Below are 21,488 nucleotides of genomic sequence, written 5' to 3'. Positions count from 1 at the left end.
GTAACTTTCTGAAAGGAATTATTTCATAGAAACAAAAAGACTAATATTGTATTTTTTCCCTCCTTGCCCACATGCTGCAAAGCAGGAAGCTCTGACTCTGTGGTTCCTGATGTAAGTAGTATTCATTTGTAGTTGGGAATAAGTAAGGTGAGCTGGTGGGAACAAACTCATATGCAGTAGCTTTGCTTACATTATTTTCAGTTGCATAGGGTATATCCTCCAAGTTGAGAAGAGTTACTTTGAAATATTAAGCTAGTTCTTCTCTGGTACAGTACAAAGCAGAGTGTAAGATGAATAATTGATATTTGTGAAAGTGGTTCAATAGATGACTTAATGAAACTCCATTGTTGTTCTTTGATAACTGGTTAGCTTCCAGTTCCAACCCTCAGTGCCCCCAGTCGCTGGGCATGGGATCAAGAGGAGGAGCGAAAGCGGCAGGAGAGGTGGCAGAAGGAGCAGGACCGTCTACTTCAGGTAGTGTGGGATGGCATGAGTGAATAGGAATTAGGCTTAGCTTTCATGGCTTCTTTCTGGTCCATGTCAACCAGTATAGAAAAGCAAATTTTAAAAATAAAACCAATAGTTTCATCTCTATTGTTTTGTAGGTAGCACATTTTGCGTTAATTAGATTTCCATTTTGAAGATTTCCAGAGTTATCCTTTAAAAATCATTTTTATTAGCTTTTATATGTACTTTCAGAGTACATGAGGGGTGCACTCAGGAAAGGTAAATAGTCTTTGTGAGGACTTAGTTCTCCTCAGTGATTGAGTAGGTTCGATACGGAATAATTTAGTCTTTCTCACGGCTGGAAGCTTTGAGGAATTATGTCCATGGTAAAGGGTAGATATGCATCTAATTTGGTATATGCACACTTTTCTGACATCTGCATTTAGTTCCTTAAAATTCTCTGCTACTTTAGGGACTAAAATCTGGTTGGTTAAATGAAAATAAAATCATGTATTTAAAGGTTGAGGTTAGGGAGAACCAAAATATTAATGAAAGATTCTGCTTAAAATATAAAGTTATTAAAAAAATGAAAAGTTATTAATATTGATTAATACACTGTGTTTTCTCACAGGAAAAATACCAACGTGAGCAAGAGAAACTGAGGGAAGAGTGGCAAAGGGCTAAGCAGGAGGCTGAGAGAGAGAATTCCAAGTACTTGGATGAGGTATCATTGAAACAGGCTGCTTACTTCCTTCTCTTTACCTGGTTGGTGAAACTAGCTGAGAAGTAAGGGACTCCTCATTTCCTCTGAGTTTGGCCACATGTTCACCTCTCTAGTTTTTTGAAAAAAACTGGTTTAGAGTTTGGCCTTGATGTTTCAATCTTTCTCTTAGTTTTTCTATTATATCATTAAATAATTATATTAATAGAACTTCAGTGCTTCTTCCTCCAACTTATATCTCAGTCACTTGGGAGGCCTTCTTTAGCTATTATCCTAGCTACTCAGGAGGCTGAGGCAGAAGAATTGCAAGTTTGAAGCAATTGGGCAACTTAGCAAGACCCTCCCTGTCTTAAAATAAAATGACTGGCAGTATAGTGCAGTGGTATAGTGTGTGCCTAGCATGTGTGAAGTCTTGGGTTCAATCCTTATCACCACCAAGAGGAAAAAAAATCAATGAAATTTTAGGCAACTACAGTTAATACCTAAAAATTAGTATCTATGTATGTGAAATTATTGATATACAGATTGAGATGGATTTCTCTTTTCCACTGGTCACATAGGAACTGATGGTCCTAAACTCAAACAGCATTTCTCTGACCACACGGGAACCTGCCATTGCCACTTGGGAGGCCACCTGGAGTGAAGGGTCCAAGTCTTCTGACAGGGAAGGAACTCGAGCAGGAGAGGAGGAGAGGAGACAGCAGGAAGAGGATGTTGTTCATGAGGACCAAAGACAGAAGCTGCAGGAACAATTCATTCTTGAGAGAGAGGGGAAACTGAAGGAGCAACAAGCTCAGGAAGAACAGGAGAAGAAACAGCGGGAGGCTGAGGCTGAGGCGCAGAAGCACCGTGCAGAAGAGCAGAAGCGCCAGGCAGAGATAGAGAGGGAAACTTCTGTCAAAATATACCAGTACAGGAGGTCTGTCCCCACCACTGAGTGTTGCACAGGAGTTTAAATAGGATTGGCTTCACTGTGTGCATTACACTTCAAAGCACCTTGTTGGTCTTCTGCTGCTACCATCTTTTCTCTGCACAAGTGAATGCAAGAATCCCAACAGAGCCTTTAGATCACAAATCTAATCATGTCACCATAATTCCCTGCTCAACTCTCCAGATGGTTTCCTGTCCCCTTAGAACACTGTACAGTCCTCAGCATGGTACAGAAGTCTTATCCAAGCCATGTCTTGGTCCCTTTGTCTACCACTTAATGCCCACCACTCTTGCCCACATTTGTCTGCTGCAGCCATACTGGCCTCCATGTCCAACGTACTCTGCATCTGGACTTTTATATTTTCTGTTTCTCTGCCTGAAAATGTCTTTCCTCACCTATTTGTGTGGCTTACTCATTTTATTCAAATCTCTGCTCAAATGTCACCTTCTTAGATTTTCCAGAATACCTCATTTAAAACATATGACTCTTTCTTTCTTGTCTATGTGCCCTTATCCTGCTTTCTATTATGATGTTGTCTCTCTGTTGGTCTGCCTGCCCCAGTAAAGTATAAGTGCAAAGAGGCCAACAAATTTGTTTTGTTTACTTCTGTAGCCTAGCCCTAGAGCAGTACTGGGGCATGGTGGGCACCCAGTACTTACTTGTGGAATGAGTGATGTATGAGTAACCAATGTCTGTTGGCAGCAGAAGGAAAGCAAAGCTCAAAGTGATTGGTTGAAATACTTTATCTTTGGTTATTAACCCATAGACCATTTACATAAAGAGGCTAGAATAACATTATTTTGGAATCCTTGTCTTAAAGTTTTATATTTTGATTGTAAGTTTTTATTTTTTGGTCAATCTTTTAGGCCAGTTGATTCTTATGATATACCAAACAAAGAGGAAGAATCTTCAGGTTTTCTTCCTAGTGACAGGTGGGTAAAACATTTTATTTGTAGTAATTGGTTTCACCTAAATGGCCCCAGTTCTGCATAGAAACTGTTTTGTAAAACTACTTTGCCCTTTGTCTTTTGTGGAATACAAATAGAACTTGCTGGTTAATCTCTGTTATCAGTTAGCTTTTGATGTGTAACAACTTCCCCTAAACTTAGCGACTTATGATTTTGTGGGTCATCTTTCTGGATTGAGCTAATCAGGCAGTTCTTTTAGTTGACTGGACACCCTCATGTATCTGCTACCAGTTGGCTGGCAGCTGGGGCAATAAGAGCAACTGGGGCATGTGTCTTTCAACATCCAATAAGTCAGTGGGGTCTTAAGTACATGGCATTGGGCAGAAAAGAGAGGCTTAAAGAGAGAGGAAGCCTACAAGGCTTAGGTCTATGCTATTGTCTATAAAGTTGCAAGGCCAGCTCCATTTCATAGAGGGGAGGAGTCACATTTGCAAAGAGAAATGGACATGGGAAGAATTGTAGAATTGTGTCCTTTTACTTTCCTTTTTTTTTTGGTAATATACCATAGCTTTAAAAAAAATTATAAGTAATGGCTTCAGATTACCTAAAAATAGGTTGTATAAGGGCATATACAGTGAAAATTGTGATCTTTCTTTTAGTCTGTTTGGAACCAGTTGCTCAGTTTTGAGGAATGAAGATAAAATTTCAGATAAGTTTCTGAAAATGTGTTTTAAAACTTCCTAAAGCATTAAGTTTTAATGTTTAATGTAATTTTTATTTTTATTTATTTATTTATTTTTTAATGGAATTTTTAAGGTGCTTTGCAGTTATGAAATCATTAAGGACTTCTAAACAGAATTGGTCAAATATCTAATGTAGGACCAATAGCTTATTATTGAAGAGATGAAATTCCTCCTTGGGGAAATTTGATTTTATTTTTAGATATAAGGGAAACTTATAGGCAGTCTGAATGACTGAAAAGGACTCAGAGTATAAAGGAAAAAGGAAAGGAATGACTAGGTAGGAATGGGCCAACAATAACTATAAAAAATTATCTAGTGATAAAAGACCTTATTTATAATGAATCTGAGTGTAAGTCATTAAAATGTTGATCTATCTTTTAGAACTATGTATATTTAAAAAGCTTTATTTATATAGTTTGTTACCTTGGGGAAAATAATTACAATGAAGTGAAAAAACTTAATTCCAGAAAATATGAAATCCTCTAGACATTGCTGATAAAGCCCTAGAGATATCAAGAAGTGTGGCTCTATACCTGGTAATAACTGGTTTTTCCTTTGTAAATAAGTAAAGTTTTTCCAAGAATGTGTGTGTCTATCAGTTGTGGTACATTATTATGTATTATAGATTATTGCACTGCGTACATAAGTATGTTGTATTCATATGAATAACACTACATGTTATTGTAAAATACTCTATATTATTTTGTGTTATGATTACTATTATTTTTGAAGCTCAGTGTGCTTAGTAGAGTGAGAATAAAATTAGCATTTGTTGATTTCTAGAACTAAAGTTAAAAATTTTCAGAAGCTGCTATGCAGGTTGGGCATGATGGCACACGCCTGTAATCCCAGCAGTTCAGGAGGATCACAAGTTCATAGCCAGCCTCAGCAAATTAGAGAGGTCCTAAGCAATTTATCAAGACCCTGTCTCAAAATAAAATATTAAAAGGGGATGGGGATGTGGCTCAGTGGTTAAGTGCCCCTGGATTCAATCCCTGGTAACCCCCCCCCCCAAAAAAAAAGAAGAAGAAGTAGTAGTTGCTATGCAGTAAGTTTCAGTACCTGTTTGGAGTGCTAGGGTAGTGTTGGGTGAATTGCTGTTCTAGGGTAATCAGTGGTCTAATGCCTCAGAAGTTGAAATCATGATGTTGGGGCAATGTGGAGTGAGCAAGATAGTCTGACTTTGGGTGACCTGATGGCAGATGCTTGGTAAGCCCAGTAAAATTAAGGTCTGGAAGAGTGAATGTTGACAAAATCTGATCAGTAATTATATTCTTCATTTTTGTATTAGAGAAGTATTATCACTTATTCACCTCTTCTTATCATTTCATTTTTCTGTTTTCTGCTAGTACACACAATATAAAAAATTCCTTGGTTTAAAATAAATATAGCTCTCAATAGGAAATAAATCAGCTTCTTTAAAAAACAGTCTTTTTGGTGTTCTTTATAAATATGAAAAAGATGTTCTTATTGAAACACATTTAATATGTTCTTTATTTTTAGGAATAAATCCAGATCTACTACTGAATTGAATGATTACTACACAAATAAAAATGGTAAATGAGATATTTTTTTCAAACTTCTTCAGCTTGATTGTTTGTGCTATCACATGCAATAATCAGTATTTTTAAGGGCAAGATATTTCAGAATTCATTAAGATTACATGATTTAAAAACTATTTTCAGTGTCTGCATATAATAATAAAACAACAACCCTGTGTTTATTGTGGCTTTATTTATAGTAGAAAACTACTTGGAGATTAAAATGGTTTTTAAATAGCTATTTAAATATGTGAGATTTTGGTAAAATGATGCTGATGCAATTTTATTTAGTAAATTTAATTGCAGCTAAAGAAATGGCACAGAAAAGATTTGCAGAATAGATGAAAAAGTTGTATACAAATTTGAAGTTGTGTATTGAAATGCTAAAATATGAAAAAAAATTCCAAAATGATAATGATTTCATTGACTCCACAAAAATAATTTGGAATCTGATCTTATTAGTATAAAGTTTTTTGTTGTTGTTGTTGAGGTGTGGGGCCCCATCCTAGTTCCGGCATATTGCTGACATGTGGGAGCATGCAAGGCTCTCATTGCCAGCTTTTTCTTTTATCAAAAAGAGAGGGGAAAAAAAAGATCTGTTTTTTTATGTGTTTTCTTTTAAGCATTGATAAGGAATTTTAAAAACTTTTAGATTCTCCATGAGCAAAACAACAATATCTAACAAGTCAGAATGTTCTGGTGGCATCTAATTTGTAGCCCCTGGTAAGAGCTTGTAGAATTTATAATTTCCATTAGGGGCTCTGTCATCATATTTTCCCTTGAATTTGTAGGACCTTCTAATATCTGGTCCTAGCATACTTTTCCAGTCTTTTCTGCTCTTTTCCCCTTTAGGAACCCTTAAACATAACCAGATTGTCTTCTCCTAATTCTGACTTTGTCAGATACTTTTTGATATGGTTCCTCTGGTCTTGGATCTTTTCCTATTTGGATTTCCCATTTCTTCTCCCTGAACTTGCCCCTAGCCACCATTAAAGTTATAGTTTAATCTTCTCTGAAATATTTTTTTTAAAAAGTTTTAATTACTTATACATGACAGTAGAATGCACTTTGACACATCATACGTAAATGGAGTATAATTTCTCATTCTTCTGGTTGTACATGATGTAGAATTACACTGGTCATATAGTAATATATGTAATAGGATAATGTCAGATTCATTCTACTAACCTTTCTACCTCCATACCCCTCCCTCCCTTCACTCCCTTCAACCTAAGTAATAGCTGTATGCTTTCCTGAGTGAAACTCATGATCTGTTAGTAACAGCAGATCTGACTCAGAAATAATATTGTTTGTGATTCTGGTCCGTGTCTCATCCTGTGTGTGTGTGTGTGTGTGTGTGTGTGTTCTCTTTATGAAGTTCAAGTTCCTGAGTGGCATGCAGTGGAAATTATTAACTGTTTAGTGGAATAACTTGATTATACCAGTAAGGTTCTTTTAAAATGGAAAATGTTTTCTTTAAAATTCAACCAAAGTGATAAGCTATGTTAAACTTAGGAGTATATAAGGGTGGTTCTGCTCATTGCTTACTGGAAGATGAAACTAAGACATAGATAAACTATGAATTTTGAAAGAATGACAATAGCAGTAAATATAGAAAAATAAAATAAATCCTTGGATAAAATTTTCTAATTGATATTAAGGCACAGATGATACTTCAGTGGATGATACTTTAATCTTAATGTTTTACCCAAATCGTAAATCAGTCAGCAAACCCAAGAGATAAAGCCCTTAGGATAAAACCTGACTTAATGATCATTAATAAATGTGATAATCCAAATTATACTTCTGTAAGTTCCTTAGAACAGAAAGAAGCATAACATTTATTTGGATGGTAACTGTCATTTGGATGCCTGGGCTGTTTTTCCATTTCAGAGACTGAATATGTTCTTAGCCCTGCAGTTTGGTGACATGAATACTCAGGTTGGGTCAGCTAGAAATTCGCGCCTCTGTGGGCTTTCTTTTCCCAAGGGAGTGCAATTTTTTTTTTTTTTTAAAAGAAAACTTCATGTTCTTACACAGAGTTGTTATAGCCAGTGATCCAGTGATCCCATTCTGGCTCTTCCCTTCTACAGGCAGCCCCTGGGTGTCCCTAGTATGTTCTGTGTTGTGCCTGTGGGTAGGGAACTGGCATCTTCAGAAACAGGAGACAGGTGCTTTCTGTGTCATTGCAGCCACCTCATTGGAAGTTGATAATATGTAAGCATATGTCAGATGTTAAGCTGGACTGTCTTTGGAGATTTATCCACTGTCCTTTCTTATGTACTAACCCTGAAGCTTTTTGTGTATTTTTAATTTAGGAAGCAACAAATACTTGGACCAAATTGGGGGTACAGGCTTTTCACAGAGAAGCTCCAAGAAAGATTCAACCCCCTCAGAAGCAGAGCTGGAGAGACAGCAGATTCTCCAGGAAATGAGAAAGAGAACATCCCTTCACCATGACAATAGCTGGATCCGACAGCGTAGTTCCAGCATAAATAAAGAGCCCATCTGTCTGCCTGGGGTCATGAGAAGGTGGGAGAAGGTTTGGGAATCGCTGCTTCTTTGTTGTGAGGCAAATGCTTAATTTCTAGATGTGCTGGTGATTTGTTTGGACAGAAGAGATATCATAATTTCTTCTACTTACCTGAGGTCTGGCAAGAGGAAGACAAGTAGGAAAAAAAACATTGGGCTCTATCCTATGTCGACCATGAGCCAGATGCTTTGCCTACGACATCTCATTTAATCTGGAGAAACTGGTTTGAAGTAGGGTAGTAATTCTGTGACTCAAGCAGGTAATATAGTTGGACAAGACGACATGGTTAATAGGTTACAAATCTGGTTCTAGAACTCTGAAGTGGGATTGGGATAATTAAATAAGCACTTAGTGCTTTCTGGGCTGCCAAACTTTAAAAAAGGTATTGAAACTTCTGTTTATAATGAGATGATGATTAGATTGGAATTATCAAAATGGGATTTGCAAAGTGTGAAAAATCTAAGTTTTCTAACTTTAAAAAGTTAAGTATACAGAATAAATTAGAGATGAAAATATGAATATTTTAAAAGATAAATCTTGGTAAACAAATCCTGCAGCTACTTTGAGTCAGTATTTCCTTATTTGACAAACTGGGCAAAGTTATTTTTAACACCCTAGAGACAAAAAGCTCATTTTCTCAGCATACAAATATCTTCTTAAAAATCAGTAAATGAACCTTAATGACTATAAGAAAATAGGTGATTTGAGCAGGCGGTTTATAAGAAAAAGAAACAAAAAGCCAATCAATGTATGAAGATCAACACTATTCCCAAAATAACAATGATATGTCTCTTTTACTTAGGAGATTTGGAAAGAATTATATGATTGCTTAAACTTAGTAATTGTATAAGCAAATAGGAATTCTTCCCAGTTGGGTGGATAGCTTTTCAGTGTGTATTAAGCAAAGTTTTATACATCTGAATTCAGTGAACAATTAAGTTTCTAACATTCTTATCTTCTGGATGTATTTGGATAAGTCTGCACAAATATATCCAAAATGATGAATACTTACACATTATTAATAATGACTGAAAAAAATCACCATGTCCTCTGTGCAAAGGGTACTTAATAGTTGTTCAATAGGTAGTGGTATACCAGAAAGATAAAATACTATATAACCATTAAAGGAAGAGAAAGACATTGCTGCATAATATAGCACTTCAAAACCTAGTGGGTTAAAATAACAACTCGTTCTTTCTCTCAGATCTGAGGGTTGCCTGGGAAATTCTTTGCATGCAGTTGACTGGGGCACTTGAGCAACTGTTGTCATTTAGAGTAGGAGCTGGTAATTTAAAAAAAAGTAGAATAACATTTTAAAAAGAAAAAATAAAGAACTAGACAGTAAATAAGTTTTGTTGGCTGCAGAGGTCTCTGTCACCTATTCTTTGTTTTCTTAATGACTCTTTGAAAAATGAGCTATATATATCTTGGCAATGGGCTGTAATTTGTTGCCCCTCATGCAGAGGGCCCTCTGAAGAGCTTAAGCCATATCTAGTGGTTAGAAATGTCTGTTCTTACCTGTGCTGCTCCACATAGCTGCCTGGGCTTCCTCATGGCATGGCACCTGGATTCAAACAGGTAGACTGGCAGAAGGACATATCCTAATATGTAAGTCTTCTTCCATTCCATGTGCATCATGGCTGCTGATGCCTGTTGGCCACAGATCAAGCCTAAAGTCATTGGCAGGGACTACACAATAGAGTGGATTCCAGAAGGTATGGTTCCTTGGGAACCAGCAAGGTACCATCTGCCACATAAATAGGCATGAAGTTATATGTTAAGTGGTAAATGAGTTATTGAAGACTGTGTTATAGCATTATCCCACTTAAGAATGTTAACAGGCAAATACCTTGCATGTGTATATAAACACATTTGTACTTCTGAAAATTTGATTGTATATGTAAATATTTGCACATGTGAGAAACGTGTGAAGGACCTATAGTTAGCACAGGTTAGGTTAGGGCAAGTGTGGTAAGTGAGGGAAGGGACCCTTGAAATCCCTCATATACTGTTCTGTGTTGCGTGAGTTTTTCCATGTGATATATTACTCTTACAATGTTAAAGTTAAATGCATATTTTAAGCTTGACATATGAGAATATTTAAGAGTAATAGCAACACAATTGATAAGTGAGGAAAAAACTTATAATTTGCAATTAATATTGGTTGATCAGTATTAATGTAAGTATACAACTTTAAAAGAGATTTTTCAGAAGGTGTCTTTAAGTCAGTTTGTGAGCTAAATGTGTTTTCAATTTAAGGGATTGGTTGGCAAATGCTTCTGGTAATGTGGACATTAAGCAGTTGGAATTTAGGGTTTTGGATGGTGAATTATTGAGCATTTCATGGAAGGCTAGTCTGTGTTATTTTGAAATCAGGGTGACTGGGTTGAAAGCTGATTACCACCCTTGACTGGCTCTAACTGTGGTCTGCTTAACTTTGATGAGATTTAAAAAATCTTTTATAGAATTGTGGAGATTAAGTTTAATACTGTTGTGAAAACATCTAGCCTAATACTTATCATATTTAAGTGCTTAAATATAGTTTTGGATTGAATTTGAAAGACTGTAAAATTTATATGTCTAAACTATCAAAGATAATGGTTGTCTGTCTTACTGTTAGCTTTTATCTTAAAAAATACTTTTCTTTCCACTTTGGTTGTACTTATTTTATCTAAGCACCAAGTGAATGAAGTAAAAGTGAAGGTTGATTGAAATGTGAAACCTCATGCTAGCTCTGATGATGAGCAATTTACCTGTTCAAGGTAATTTTCTATGTAAGTGGATGTAAATTAATACCTGCTTTAGAAGTACACAGAATGGACCTTTTAATGGTTGTAATGATGTGTTGAATAGGTTTCTAGTTGGATGCCTAATGCTGTTTTGATGAGTCCTTTACGTGTTTCAGAGGTGAGTCTCTAGATAACCTGGACTCCTCCCGATCTGCTTCTTGGCGACAGTCCCCTTGGCTTGGTCAGCCTGCAGGCGTCTATGCTTCTTCCTCTGTTCAAGACTTCAGTCGCCCACCACCTCAGCTGTTGTCCACATCCAACCGTGCCTACATGCGGAACCCATCCTCCAGTGTGCTGCCTCCTTCCGCTGGCCCTGGGAAGGCCACCACGGGCGGAGTCACCAACCAGACCCCTGCCCCTCGCAGCCATTCCCCTTCCACTCCACAGCCACAGCCACAGCCAGGCACTCAGCCCCGCAGCAGGTGAGGCCCTTTGTTTTTCTCCTCTCCTTCTCTTAGTCTCAAGGTTTTTTAAATCAAAATTTCCCCTAAATCTTGTTCAAGCTTTCAGTGAAAAAAGAACAGCACATTTGAATATGTCACAGTCAGATTGAGAAGACTTTCTTAATATCTTTTCATGCTACCCTAATAGTATTTATAGATGTCTCAGAAGTCAGTGGAGACCTTGAAGATGTCTACCAGTTGCCAGGGTTTTCTTGGCCTGAGCGTGTGGTCAGTGTCTTGGTGTAAGACATATCTGAATAGTCCTCCATGTGGAATCATAAAAACATATACTAGATCACAGATGCTTTTCCTGTTTATGGGTAAAAGCAGTATTGTAAAATGTTTGGCTGTTTTAATGACACTGCAATACAAACTCATTTTATAGGAACTAAGTATAAGAGAAGACATTATAATCAAGTGTTCATAGTCTGGTGAGCTTTAACAACCTGGGTTTAAAAAATATTAAGTAGGTTAGGTCTTTGGTTTTGGGGTTTTTGATTGCCAGAATCCTTGCTTAGATGTTACCTGGTTTGCCATCATTTTGTTCAGGCTACATCAACTGAGTTCCATAGTTCACATGGGGTGGGAAGTGTGTGAGAGTTTAATAGCATCACTAGCCACGTGCCTTGTGCTGTGGAGTGAAGCTCAAATGTCAGAGTGGGTTTCTTTTGTGTTTCGTGTAAGTACATGCTTCTGTTGTCACCCCAAGGGAATTCTGGCACATGCTACATTTTTTTTTTTTTTTTACAAATGGAACAATTTTTAAAGGTAGAATATACATTGATACTAAGATTTTTTTAACTATCAAAGAAGAGACTTTTATAAGGAATCTTTTTATAATCCAATATAATGTTGCCTATGCCAAAATCTACAAAATGTATCTTAAAGAGTTTGAAGTAAAAGAAAAGGGGTAAGGATTTATGATCAGTTTGTCAGCAGAGGCGAAGTTTGTGCAGAGGAGAGGATCCATTTATTTACTGGGATCCCCACTTACCACATGCTAGAAGAACAGAGGTTAGAGGGATGATCATTGAGCTTCTCTTCCCTGAGAAGATCTCTATGGCCTTCAACATTGGACACTCAGCAGCTATGCACTGCTCAGCACCACTGAAGTTCTGTGCTAATCCCTAGGGATTAGAGGTAAGGAGGAAGTGGCTGTCACTTCAGCACTGCAAGAGATGAGACCTACATCCAGAAGTAAAGTAGAAACTCCTTCTATATGGAAATGGTAGCTGCCTGGCGGTATTTATTTTATTCTCTGCTGAGCCAGTTGTTTAGGCCAGAGACACAGGCAGGAAAGCACTGACACTTTCTTTAATTAGAAAATTGGGCAAATAAGAAAGAAAAGTAGAACTCCCAATGCCTGTTGAGGGAAGTTGGGGCTGCTCTTCAGTCTGAGGTATGGAGTGACATGATTAGAGTTGCATGCTTTGGCAGGTTTAACTGGCATGAAAATGTAATGGATTAGAGAAGGGGAGGTATTGCTAAGTAGGTCTATGATCTAAGGAGAATGGTGTCATACAGTGCCGAGTGGACTAATTACACTGGAACTGTTCATGTAGGTGAGTATTTGTCCGGGGTCCCAGAGCTGCCATGCAGATCATTCACAGTTACAGTATAATTGAGGCATGCTGTGCTTGTCTGGTAAAATTTTTCTCCCACAGATACAAACAGCCTTCCTTAAGTTGCTATTATGGATGCGAATACCAGAGTGTGATTTTAAATATGAATCTCATGTGTGCAGGTGAACGCTTCCATTCCGTTCTTGTTCTGTGTCTAGGTCAGTCAGTGGGAAGCGAGTGTGCTCCTACTGTAATAACATTCTGGGCAAAGGAGCTGCCATGATCATCGAGTCCCTGGGTCTTTGTTATCATTTACATTGTTTTAAGGTGAGACTGAGATAAATAGCCTGCAGGCCTGCAAAGCTTTGCTTGGAGAGCGCATGGCTTCTTTGAGCCGCTGGGTGTGGATGTGCCACTAACAAGCTAGGTGCTATATTTGTCCGTCTGTGCTTTGTTGGAATCAAAGATTGCTTGCTATTACTTAGTTCTCAAATTTTGAATCTAGTCATAAGTGAATCTGGAAACACTATGCATTTCCTATCTCTAATCTCTGAGAATTCTATAAATAAAATTTACAGTGCATAAATGTTTAACATGCTATCATAGGCATACTTAAAATATAATTTACCAATGTTATTGAAGACATAGGGACCTGAAATTATGACAGGGTCTAAAAGCTTACCTTGGAATAGGGAGAATACAAAGGAAAACCATTGCAAATATTTAAAAAATTGCACAGCCTGCTTATACCTGACAGGTTTTTGTACACAAAAAGTGCTAAGGCTGTGACTGTTTAGCATTGTCTGTCTCTAGAGACAGACAATCTATTTGATTCTTAGACTTACTTTGGGCCAGAAGAAAGGCCCCCTGTTGATCCTGGATTCCTACAGACCATTGTTGGTTGAAATGTGTCCATAGCTGGCTTGCACTGTTCCTAGGCAGAACAGAATGACTCAAAATAATTAGTGTTTGAGCCTTGAAGGGAGGAGCCTGTGGAAACATTTGCCAAGCTAGTGTGGCAGGAATACTGGAGGTGGCTTCCTCCAGAATGGAGTGCCAAAACCCGAACTCCATTCACTTCAGCCAGTTCTTTTATGTGGTGATGTACCCTCCATTCCCCAGGGGGCTATGAAGACTAAATCTCCTTAAGCCAATTAGCAGATTATTTCTACTTTATTTGGGGCTCTATTTAAAATGGTCATCTTGGCTCTTAAAATTGACTTTATGAATTTTTTAATGTCCTATCTGGAAGAATTGATTTTAATCTACTAATCATTTCTTGCCCCCCCCCCACTTTGCTTTTTCTTTGTTTGAAATGTATTCAAGAGCTTAGAAGCTGCATTTTGCTTCTTTTTTTTTTCTTTACTTTTTTTTTCTGGGTGCGCCCCAAGCTTCCTTGAGCTAATTGTACATGGGTTGTTTTTTCTTTTTCCTTTCTCTCTCTCTCTCTCTCTCTCTCTTTTTTGGCTCCCAGTGTGTGTCCTGTGAGTGTGACCTCGGAGGTTCTTCCTCAGGAGCCGAAGTCAGAATCAGAAACCACCAACTGTACTGCAACGACTGCTATCTCAGATTCAAATGTAAGAGAGCAAATCAGAGAGAAAATTTCTTGTCTTTTAAGGAGACCGCGGGTTCCCATGCATTTCCCTGAAACTGTAGCCATGTCCCCTTCAGCTTCACTGCCATAGGAATCTAGATTTTAGGGATCTTAGTCTATCCCCTTCGAAGAGGGTGTGTAGTATATGGTTCACTGCTCGGGGTCCAGCCACAAGGGTGGGTTGTAGGGTAGTGGAACTGGAGAGGAACTTGTACCCAAAAGTCCAGACCCTGCATCTCTTGTTATCTGCATAGGGTCTGAATAACTCAAGGGGACAGTTAAACCAAAACAGACAAAGTGACTGAGGGTTGATCTCTCCCCAATGGCTTGTTTTTATTGTTTAACAATGAGCTTTGTTATGTGGTTTAGAATATGACCAAATTTGCAAGTGATCATTTAGAGTACTGGAGAATATCAGCTTATTCTCCATGTTACTGTCTAATCAGATATCATTACACATAGCATTTTAAAAGAGCCTTAATTCTTATCTGACTATATAGTGTTTAAGTGTCATTTTTTGCAAGATGCATTTTCCAAAACTTCAGATGCTAGTTGTGTCTAAGCATTTGTGTGTTATAAAATATAGGGTAGCATATTTGGGTTGTGTGTTGTTTATAGCTACAGCAAGACAAACATTAGTGCTGTGTATATTTTGAACCTTGATGCTGGTAACATGTTTCTTCCTTACTGTGAAGTGGTGTCACAAGTGGTATCAGCAAAACCATTTGCTTTTGAACTCTGAGGTATTTATATGACCCCTTATGTGAAGAGTGCTTTGGAAATAGTTTAAGCCCTATCAACTCTCTCTTATCTGTTGGTGGCTTCTGAGCCTTCTTTCCCCAGCTGTTCAGTCAGTCCTCCCTGGACACTGACGCTGAGGTTGGAGAGTGGCAAGGCTGGGCATGGCTGGGGAGTGTGTGTATGTGTGTGCCCTTTTCTTTCTTTGCTCCAAAGCCAAATATAATTGATTTTTAGAATCATTATTATAAAATTGCCCATGCCTTTTTTTTTCTCCTTCAATGCAAATAATAGAGAGTTGAGTGTAATTTCTTTCTATGTCAGCAGTTCATTTTTATTCCATTTTTACAACTAAGGAATTCTGGAGCCCAGAGGCTGCGATTTGCCCAGCTTTATCCTAAAACTGAGTGACAGGTTACTCTCTCTACCTCACTGGGCCACTGTTTGAGTGATGACTGCTATGTAGCCCATGAAGCGATATTCACTCGTTTCTGAACCTAAGCACTTTTCTCTCTTCTCTCCTTACCTGATCAGCTGGACGGCCAACTGCCATGTGATGTAAGTCTCCATATGAAAGCACTGTTGCAGATAGAAGAAGAGGTGCTTGCTGCTGATGTAGATCTATAAATATGTGTCTGATGTCTTTTTTGCTCTTTTTTAAAAAAGAATAACTCTTCTCCTTCTTCTTTTTGCTTTATTAGATTATGTAGGACCATTATAGTCTTGGTAGACCCTATATTTTTGTTTGTTTATTTATAAGAAGGTAATTTTGTGTGGAAAAAGTGCAGTATTTACTTTTTTGAAGACAGCATCATAAAAGCACAAGGGAAAAAATAAGAACTTAAAAATATTTTTGAGGCTGATGATGATCAAGTTTTGACTATTTAGTGGTGTTTTGAAGAGGGTATTTTATTGTTTTTTTTAAAAAGTTCTTAAAACATTATTTGAAATAGTTAATATAAATATATAATTGTACTTGCTCTGTTTATTGTATACTAAGTTAATGTGGAAACACATGAAAATTTTCATTTAAATCCATCCCTAAATTTGCTTTCTGTATCCTTTTTTTCCACCTATGTAATATGATTGAAAGAAATTTTTAGCTTATGTAACATTTTATTTTGCTTGATGAGGAGAGCTCAGTTTTCTTCACCAGAACGGTTGCTAAGCAATTCAGTAGAAAGCTGCTTATTTTCACTAATGAAAAATAACCATGGTTTGTATCCTAAAAGTTTTCTTCAGAACCTAATGAGCCTTTCTGTTCAGCTGCATTTGTAAATAAACTTGCTGATGCATTTAAGGAGTGGTCCTCTTTCTTGTGTGTATGTGTCTCCCTTTCAGTCCTTTAGATCATATTTTGGTATATGGTCTTTCTTGACACTTTTATTTAGCAGCTTTACAAAGATATAATGCACATATAATAATCTACACATATTTTAAGTGTACAATTTGACAAATTTTGATAGTGCGTAAGCCTGTGAAACTATCACCCATAGTCTCAATGGTTTTACTGAAACATTTTAATGAGGAATGTTTTAGTCAGCTTTTTCATCACTGTGACCAAAAAACCTTACAAGGACAACTAGAGCAGGAATTTTTATTTTGGTTCAGTTTCTGAAGTTTAGACCGTGGTCAGCCAACTCCATAGCTCTGGGTCTGAGGTGATACAGAGCTTCATGGCAGAAGGGTGTGGTGGAATAAAGCAGCTCAGGATACAACAACCAGGAAGCAGAGAGCTCTGCTCATCAGGGACAAAGTATAAACCCCAAAGGCACACCTCCAGTGACTTATCTCCTCTAACCACACTCTACCTGCCTACAGTTGCCACTCAATTAGTCCACATCAGTGGATTAATCCACTGATTACATTGCAACTCTCATAATCATTTCACCTCTGAACATTCTTGCATTGTTTTAAACATGAACTTTTGGGGCACACCTCATATCTAAACCATGTCAAGGAACTTGATTTTTTGATAAAAGTTATATTTTTTAATACAGTAAATTTTTCTGGTAAGAGGTACTACGTAGGTGATGAATTATTGGTTCATTTCAATAAAATCTTCACTTTTGTTGCCCCAGTAAATTTAGAAAATCTGCAGAGCAAAAAATATACTCTGTTTTAGTAATTTGGAGTTGGAATGCAAGAATATAAAACTTAAGCAAAAATATAAACAACTTGCTTGAATTCTTTAGAGTAATATAAGCAGAGTGGGTAATTCCAGGAAATGAGAACTGTGTTGGAATGTGCTTAAAATATGTAATTAAATATGTAATTAAGAAGTGGTAATGGGGGAGAAAATTAAAAATTTTGTTTCAGATTTTATTTTGTTAAGCACTTATTTGTTATTTCTGATTACTGAAGTAGTTATATTTATTGAAGAAAATTTGCCAAATGGTCTACAGTATAAAGAATTTATACTCTCAGTCCCAAACTCCAAAGAAAAGAGCAGTATTTAAAGTCAGTCTGCATATAGATACTTATAATGCCTTCTTAGTTAAACTGGATTGTGAACAATTTTCATGTTCTTAAAATCATTTCTGTTTTAGTTGTTCTTTTTGGTGCTGAGGATTGAACTCAGGGCCGTGAGCATGTTAGAAAAGCACTCTACAACCAAGCTACACCCCCAGCTCTCTCTCTATTTTGAATAGTTGCAAAAGAGCTCCATTGTTTGGCTCTACTAATATGTAGTTGATAATTTCACTATTATATACATTTTAGTTCCCAATATTTAAAAAACTTTGTATATATAATTATAGTACATAATGTAAATCTATTTCTAATATAAATCCTATATGACCATAATCATATCTATTTATTATTTTCATAGACTTGTGATTATGTGATTTAAGGCTCCCCTGACTCATATTGCCAAAATGGTTTCCAGTAAAGTGTTACCAGCTCCGACCCTCATGAGCAGTGTTTGGGCTTGTCCATCTCACGACTTATTTATGAAGATGAATTTCTACTGCCTTGTGCTCTGCCTATCATATTAGCCCTCAATATGCACTAGTTAAATAACCACTGTTTCCTGTTTCAGTTTCTGCCTTTTTGCTCTTCACTGCCCCCAGTGCATGCTTTAATTCTTGCATCATGATTTTAGTGTTATTCAGTGTCTTTTCTGACCATTATTCCTTTTCATCTAAGCCTTTTTTAAAAAAAATATTTTTTAGTTGTCAATGTATTTATTTATTGACAATAAAATTATTATCAATGTCAATAATTTTAATTATTTATATGTGGTGCTGAGAATTGAACCCAGTGCCTCACACATGCTAGGCAAGTGCTTTACAACTAAGCCATAACCTCAGCCTTTTCATCTAAGCCTTTTGTGTTTTCTTTTTATTCTGGAAATAGAAAATGTAGATTTGATTTTTCTTCTCTGTTGTTGTGACTTTTCTCCTCATTTCTCACACTATCTTGGTTTACGATACAAGTTTTGTTAGTACAAATTGTTAAGTATGGTTTCTGAGATTTTATTTTAGGATACTGGTTCTTCAATATCTTTGTATTATTAAGGCATAAACCCATTGGTATTTATTTGTCATATCATTGAAGAATAAGGGAAGATTCAATCATTCAATAAATTTTTATTCAAACTTTGTGTCAGGCATTGCTTTGGGTACTGTGACTAAATACAGCAGTGATTAAATTCTGACTGGGTTTCTATTTCTCTTTGAGGGAGATGATAAACCAATATGTGAAAATAGGATATACAGGTGGTGAAATGAATAATTGAGAACAAATAGCCAGAGTAAGAAGGATCCAGGTATGGATCGTGTGGATGGGCAGAGGACAGCCTCTTAGACAGTAGAGACAAAGGAATGAGTGGCCAAACCATGCACATCCTTGAAGGAAAAGCATCCCAGACCTGGGGCACAGCAAGTACCAAAGTCTTAAGGCTGGAGTTTAGGTGGTGTGTTCATGAAACAGCCTTGTGGTTGGAGTGGAATTAGTAAGGAGGTTTATAGATGTGGGGAGGGAAGCCCAGACAGCAAGCCATTGCAGGACCTTGACTTTTATTGTGAATAGTATCAGAAGACATTGGAAGGGTTTGAGTGAATGCCGCAGTCTGGCTGGGCACAATTCAGGAGCCACTTGTCAAAAGAAACGAACTTTATTTTTAGAACACACACCGCACCACACAGCTCTTCAGGAATCCCCTCAGAGCCCAACTGCCACCACCGGCTTCCCACAAGCCTCTCCACCTCCCCCACTCCTCCTGCTCTTGAGGCCAATTGGCTGGGTCTCGTGGGCTGAGCCAAAAAAAAGTCCCCCAATGAGTAGCTCTGTGGCCTGAAAGGGCGGGGAAACAGCCCAATGAGCATCACCGCAGAGGAGCCAATCAGTTGGCAGCTAGAAGTTTGCTGGGGCTGCTGTGAGCCAATCATCAGCTGGCAGCTGGAAGTTTGCTGGCAGCTGGAAGTTTGCTGGGGCCCCTTCCGCTGTGGCTCTCAACAGTGAAAGAGAGAAATGAACTGACTTATGCATTAAAAGGACTACAGACTACTGTGTGAACCAGAGCTTGCAAAAGGATAAAGGTAAAAGCAGGGAGACCAGTTCAAAGAATACTGGAATTGTCCAGGCAAAAGTCGATGTTTTCATCAACAGGGTAAAAACAGGGGAGATGGGGTAGAAGATTATGTGGGGTGTGTGTATGTGTGTAGAGTGTCTGTATATTGACATTAAGCTGACAGAATTTAATGATGGATTAGATATAGCATCAGAGAAAAAAGAAAAGCAAAAGTTACTCAAATGTTGGCTTTAAGGAGCCAGAAAAATGAAGTGGTCATTTTCTGAAGTGGAGGAGATTGTGGGTGGAGTACATTTTGAGTAGTGAGGCAGGAGGCCTACTAAATATCTATATGGCTGGCTATGCAAGTGTGGAGTTCAAGGGAGAAGACTAGACTTGAAATAGAAATGTAGAATCAGTGGTGAGTAAATTGAATTTTCAAGCTGAGAGTCAGGAGGACATCACCAGGATTCTGACTGTAACTAGAGTGGAGAAGATGTTCAAGGACTGAGTCCTGAGATTCTTCAGCATTATGAATCAGACTTGTAAAAATGTGTCCACTCAGCCAGGAAAAGAGCCAAGACTCTGGTGCCATGGAAGCCAAGTCAAGAGCGTAGTTCAAGAACAGATAATCCTGTTATAACAAATGTTTCTCAGAGACTCAGTAAAATGAGGAAGAAAATTGACAACCAGGAATCTCCGATGGGCTTTTTCCCTTGTCCTGCATGTATTGGTGTTGGTGGACTGCTCTTCTCAGAAAGTCCATGTGAGCCCCTTCCCATATACAATACCTAGCCCATTTTCTAGCATCTGGCAGCTTTTAACTCAAGGACCCTGCTATTTTTGCCTGTTTCCCCAGTGATTTGAACCTGAAAGAGAACATGGAAAGTCATTTCTCACCCACTTTCTATCTGTACCCGCCTTCATACTAGCAACTGGAATTGCACTTCCTGATGTGTTATATTTCATCTCAACATACATGGAGTCCTACCCTCCTCTGTGGCTTTGTGGAAGGGAAGATATTGAGGTTGGAGCTACCCTGACTGCTTCAGGATTCAGAGCCAGCCAACTGTGTGGCATTTCTGCTCTGATGTGTTCTGATACGCAAATTTCTGGTCTCTTAGCAAAGATACAGGCTGTTGTCATGCTGCTACATTTCACGCTACAAATAAGCTTTGGCCCTTAAATGATGGTTCACAATTCATGCAAGTAAGAATAGTATTAAAAAAGCTAAATTAAAAAGATAAAGTATTAATCTTTGGTTAACAACCATCTCTGGGGCAAGAAAACAACTTCTAGATTCTTCTTAGAAAACATGTATGTTGTATGATGAATACAAGGCAAACCTTACACTCATGAAGGAGAGGCACATATCCAAAAGATTCTAGAGACCTGAACTATGAGAGAAATACTTTGTTTAGGAATCCAGGAGTCAATTACACTAAGGGAGTAGAAGTGACTTCACAATTGATGACATTTGAACACATCTTTAAAGGCAGATGACAGCTTAACAGAGCATATGGGATGATTTCCACATCCCAGTGGTTCTCCCTACTCCATGTTCCCATCAAAACCTTCCATAGTTTGGCCTGTTTTGTGGAAATATGAGCAGGGGACTAGATACACTCTGTCAGATAATGTGTCTGGGAAGTGGCAGTTATCTGACCCAGTACCAAAGAGAATTAGTATCCTAGTTCAAGGTTCTACAACACAGCATCAGGCACAACAATTTATTACCTATTGTATAGGGGCTGGGGTTGTGACTCAGCTTGCCTAGCATGTGCAAGGTCCTGGGTTCGATCCTCGACATCACATAAAAAAATAATTAAAATAAAGGTATTGTGTCCAACTACACCTAAAAAATATTTTTTAAAAAGAACTAGGAGAAGAATTTGATAGTTTCAACACAAGGAAATGATAAATGTTTTAAGGCCATGGGAATCCTAATAACCCTGACTTGATCATTATACATCAGATACATGTACCAAGTTATAACACATACCCAGTAAATATGTATAATTATCA

General features: G+C 37.7%; 1 protein-coding gene across 11 annotated transcripts in view; it reads left to right on the top strand.

Annotated features, from left to right (window-relative positions):
* The window catches only part of Lmo7 (LIM domain 7), a 217,287-nt gene extending 201,037 nt beyond the window's left edge, over positions 1–16,250 (top strand). For 7 of the 11 annotated variants that reach the window (XM_046449438.2, XM_046449439.2, XM_046449443.2 and 4 more), the window contains 11 exons: positions 83–111; positions 370–474; positions 1,079–1,171; positions 1,729–2,087; positions 2,966–3,031; positions 5,254–5,306; positions 7,610–7,823; positions 10,730–11,035; positions 12,837–12,945; positions 14,093–14,195; positions 15,485–16,250. In XM_046449438.2, the coding sequence (XP_046305394.1) occupies positions 83–111; positions 370–474; positions 1,079–1,171; positions 1,729–2,087; positions 2,966–3,031; positions 5,254–5,306; positions 7,610–7,823; positions 10,730–11,035; positions 12,837–12,945; positions 14,093–14,195; positions 15,485–15,507 (1,460 nt within the window). In that variant the 3' untranslated portion in view covers positions 15,508–16,250. The remainder of the gene's footprint in view (positions 1–82; positions 112–369; positions 475–1,078; positions 1,172–1,728; positions 2,088–2,965; positions 3,032–5,253; positions 5,307–7,609; positions 7,824–10,729; positions 11,036–12,836; positions 12,946–14,092; positions 14,196–15,484) is intronic. The other 4 variants (XM_046449441.2, XM_046449446.2, XM_046449442.2 and 1 more) reach the window with 2 other exon arrangements.
* Positions 16,251–21,488: the final 5,238 nt, after the last annotated feature.

The sequence above is a fragment of the Marmota monax genome, unplaced genomic scaffold (genome assembly GCF_021218885.2).
Source record: "Marmota monax isolate L192 unplaced genomic scaffold, Marmota_monax_Labrador192_F-V1.1 WCK01_AAM20220418_F8-fsc00137, whole genome shotgun sequence".
Classification (NCBI taxonomy): Eukaryota; Metazoa; Chordata; class Mammalia; order Rodentia; family Sciuridae; genus Marmota; species Marmota monax.
This window is presented reverse-complemented; position numbering and strand designations above follow the sequence as displayed.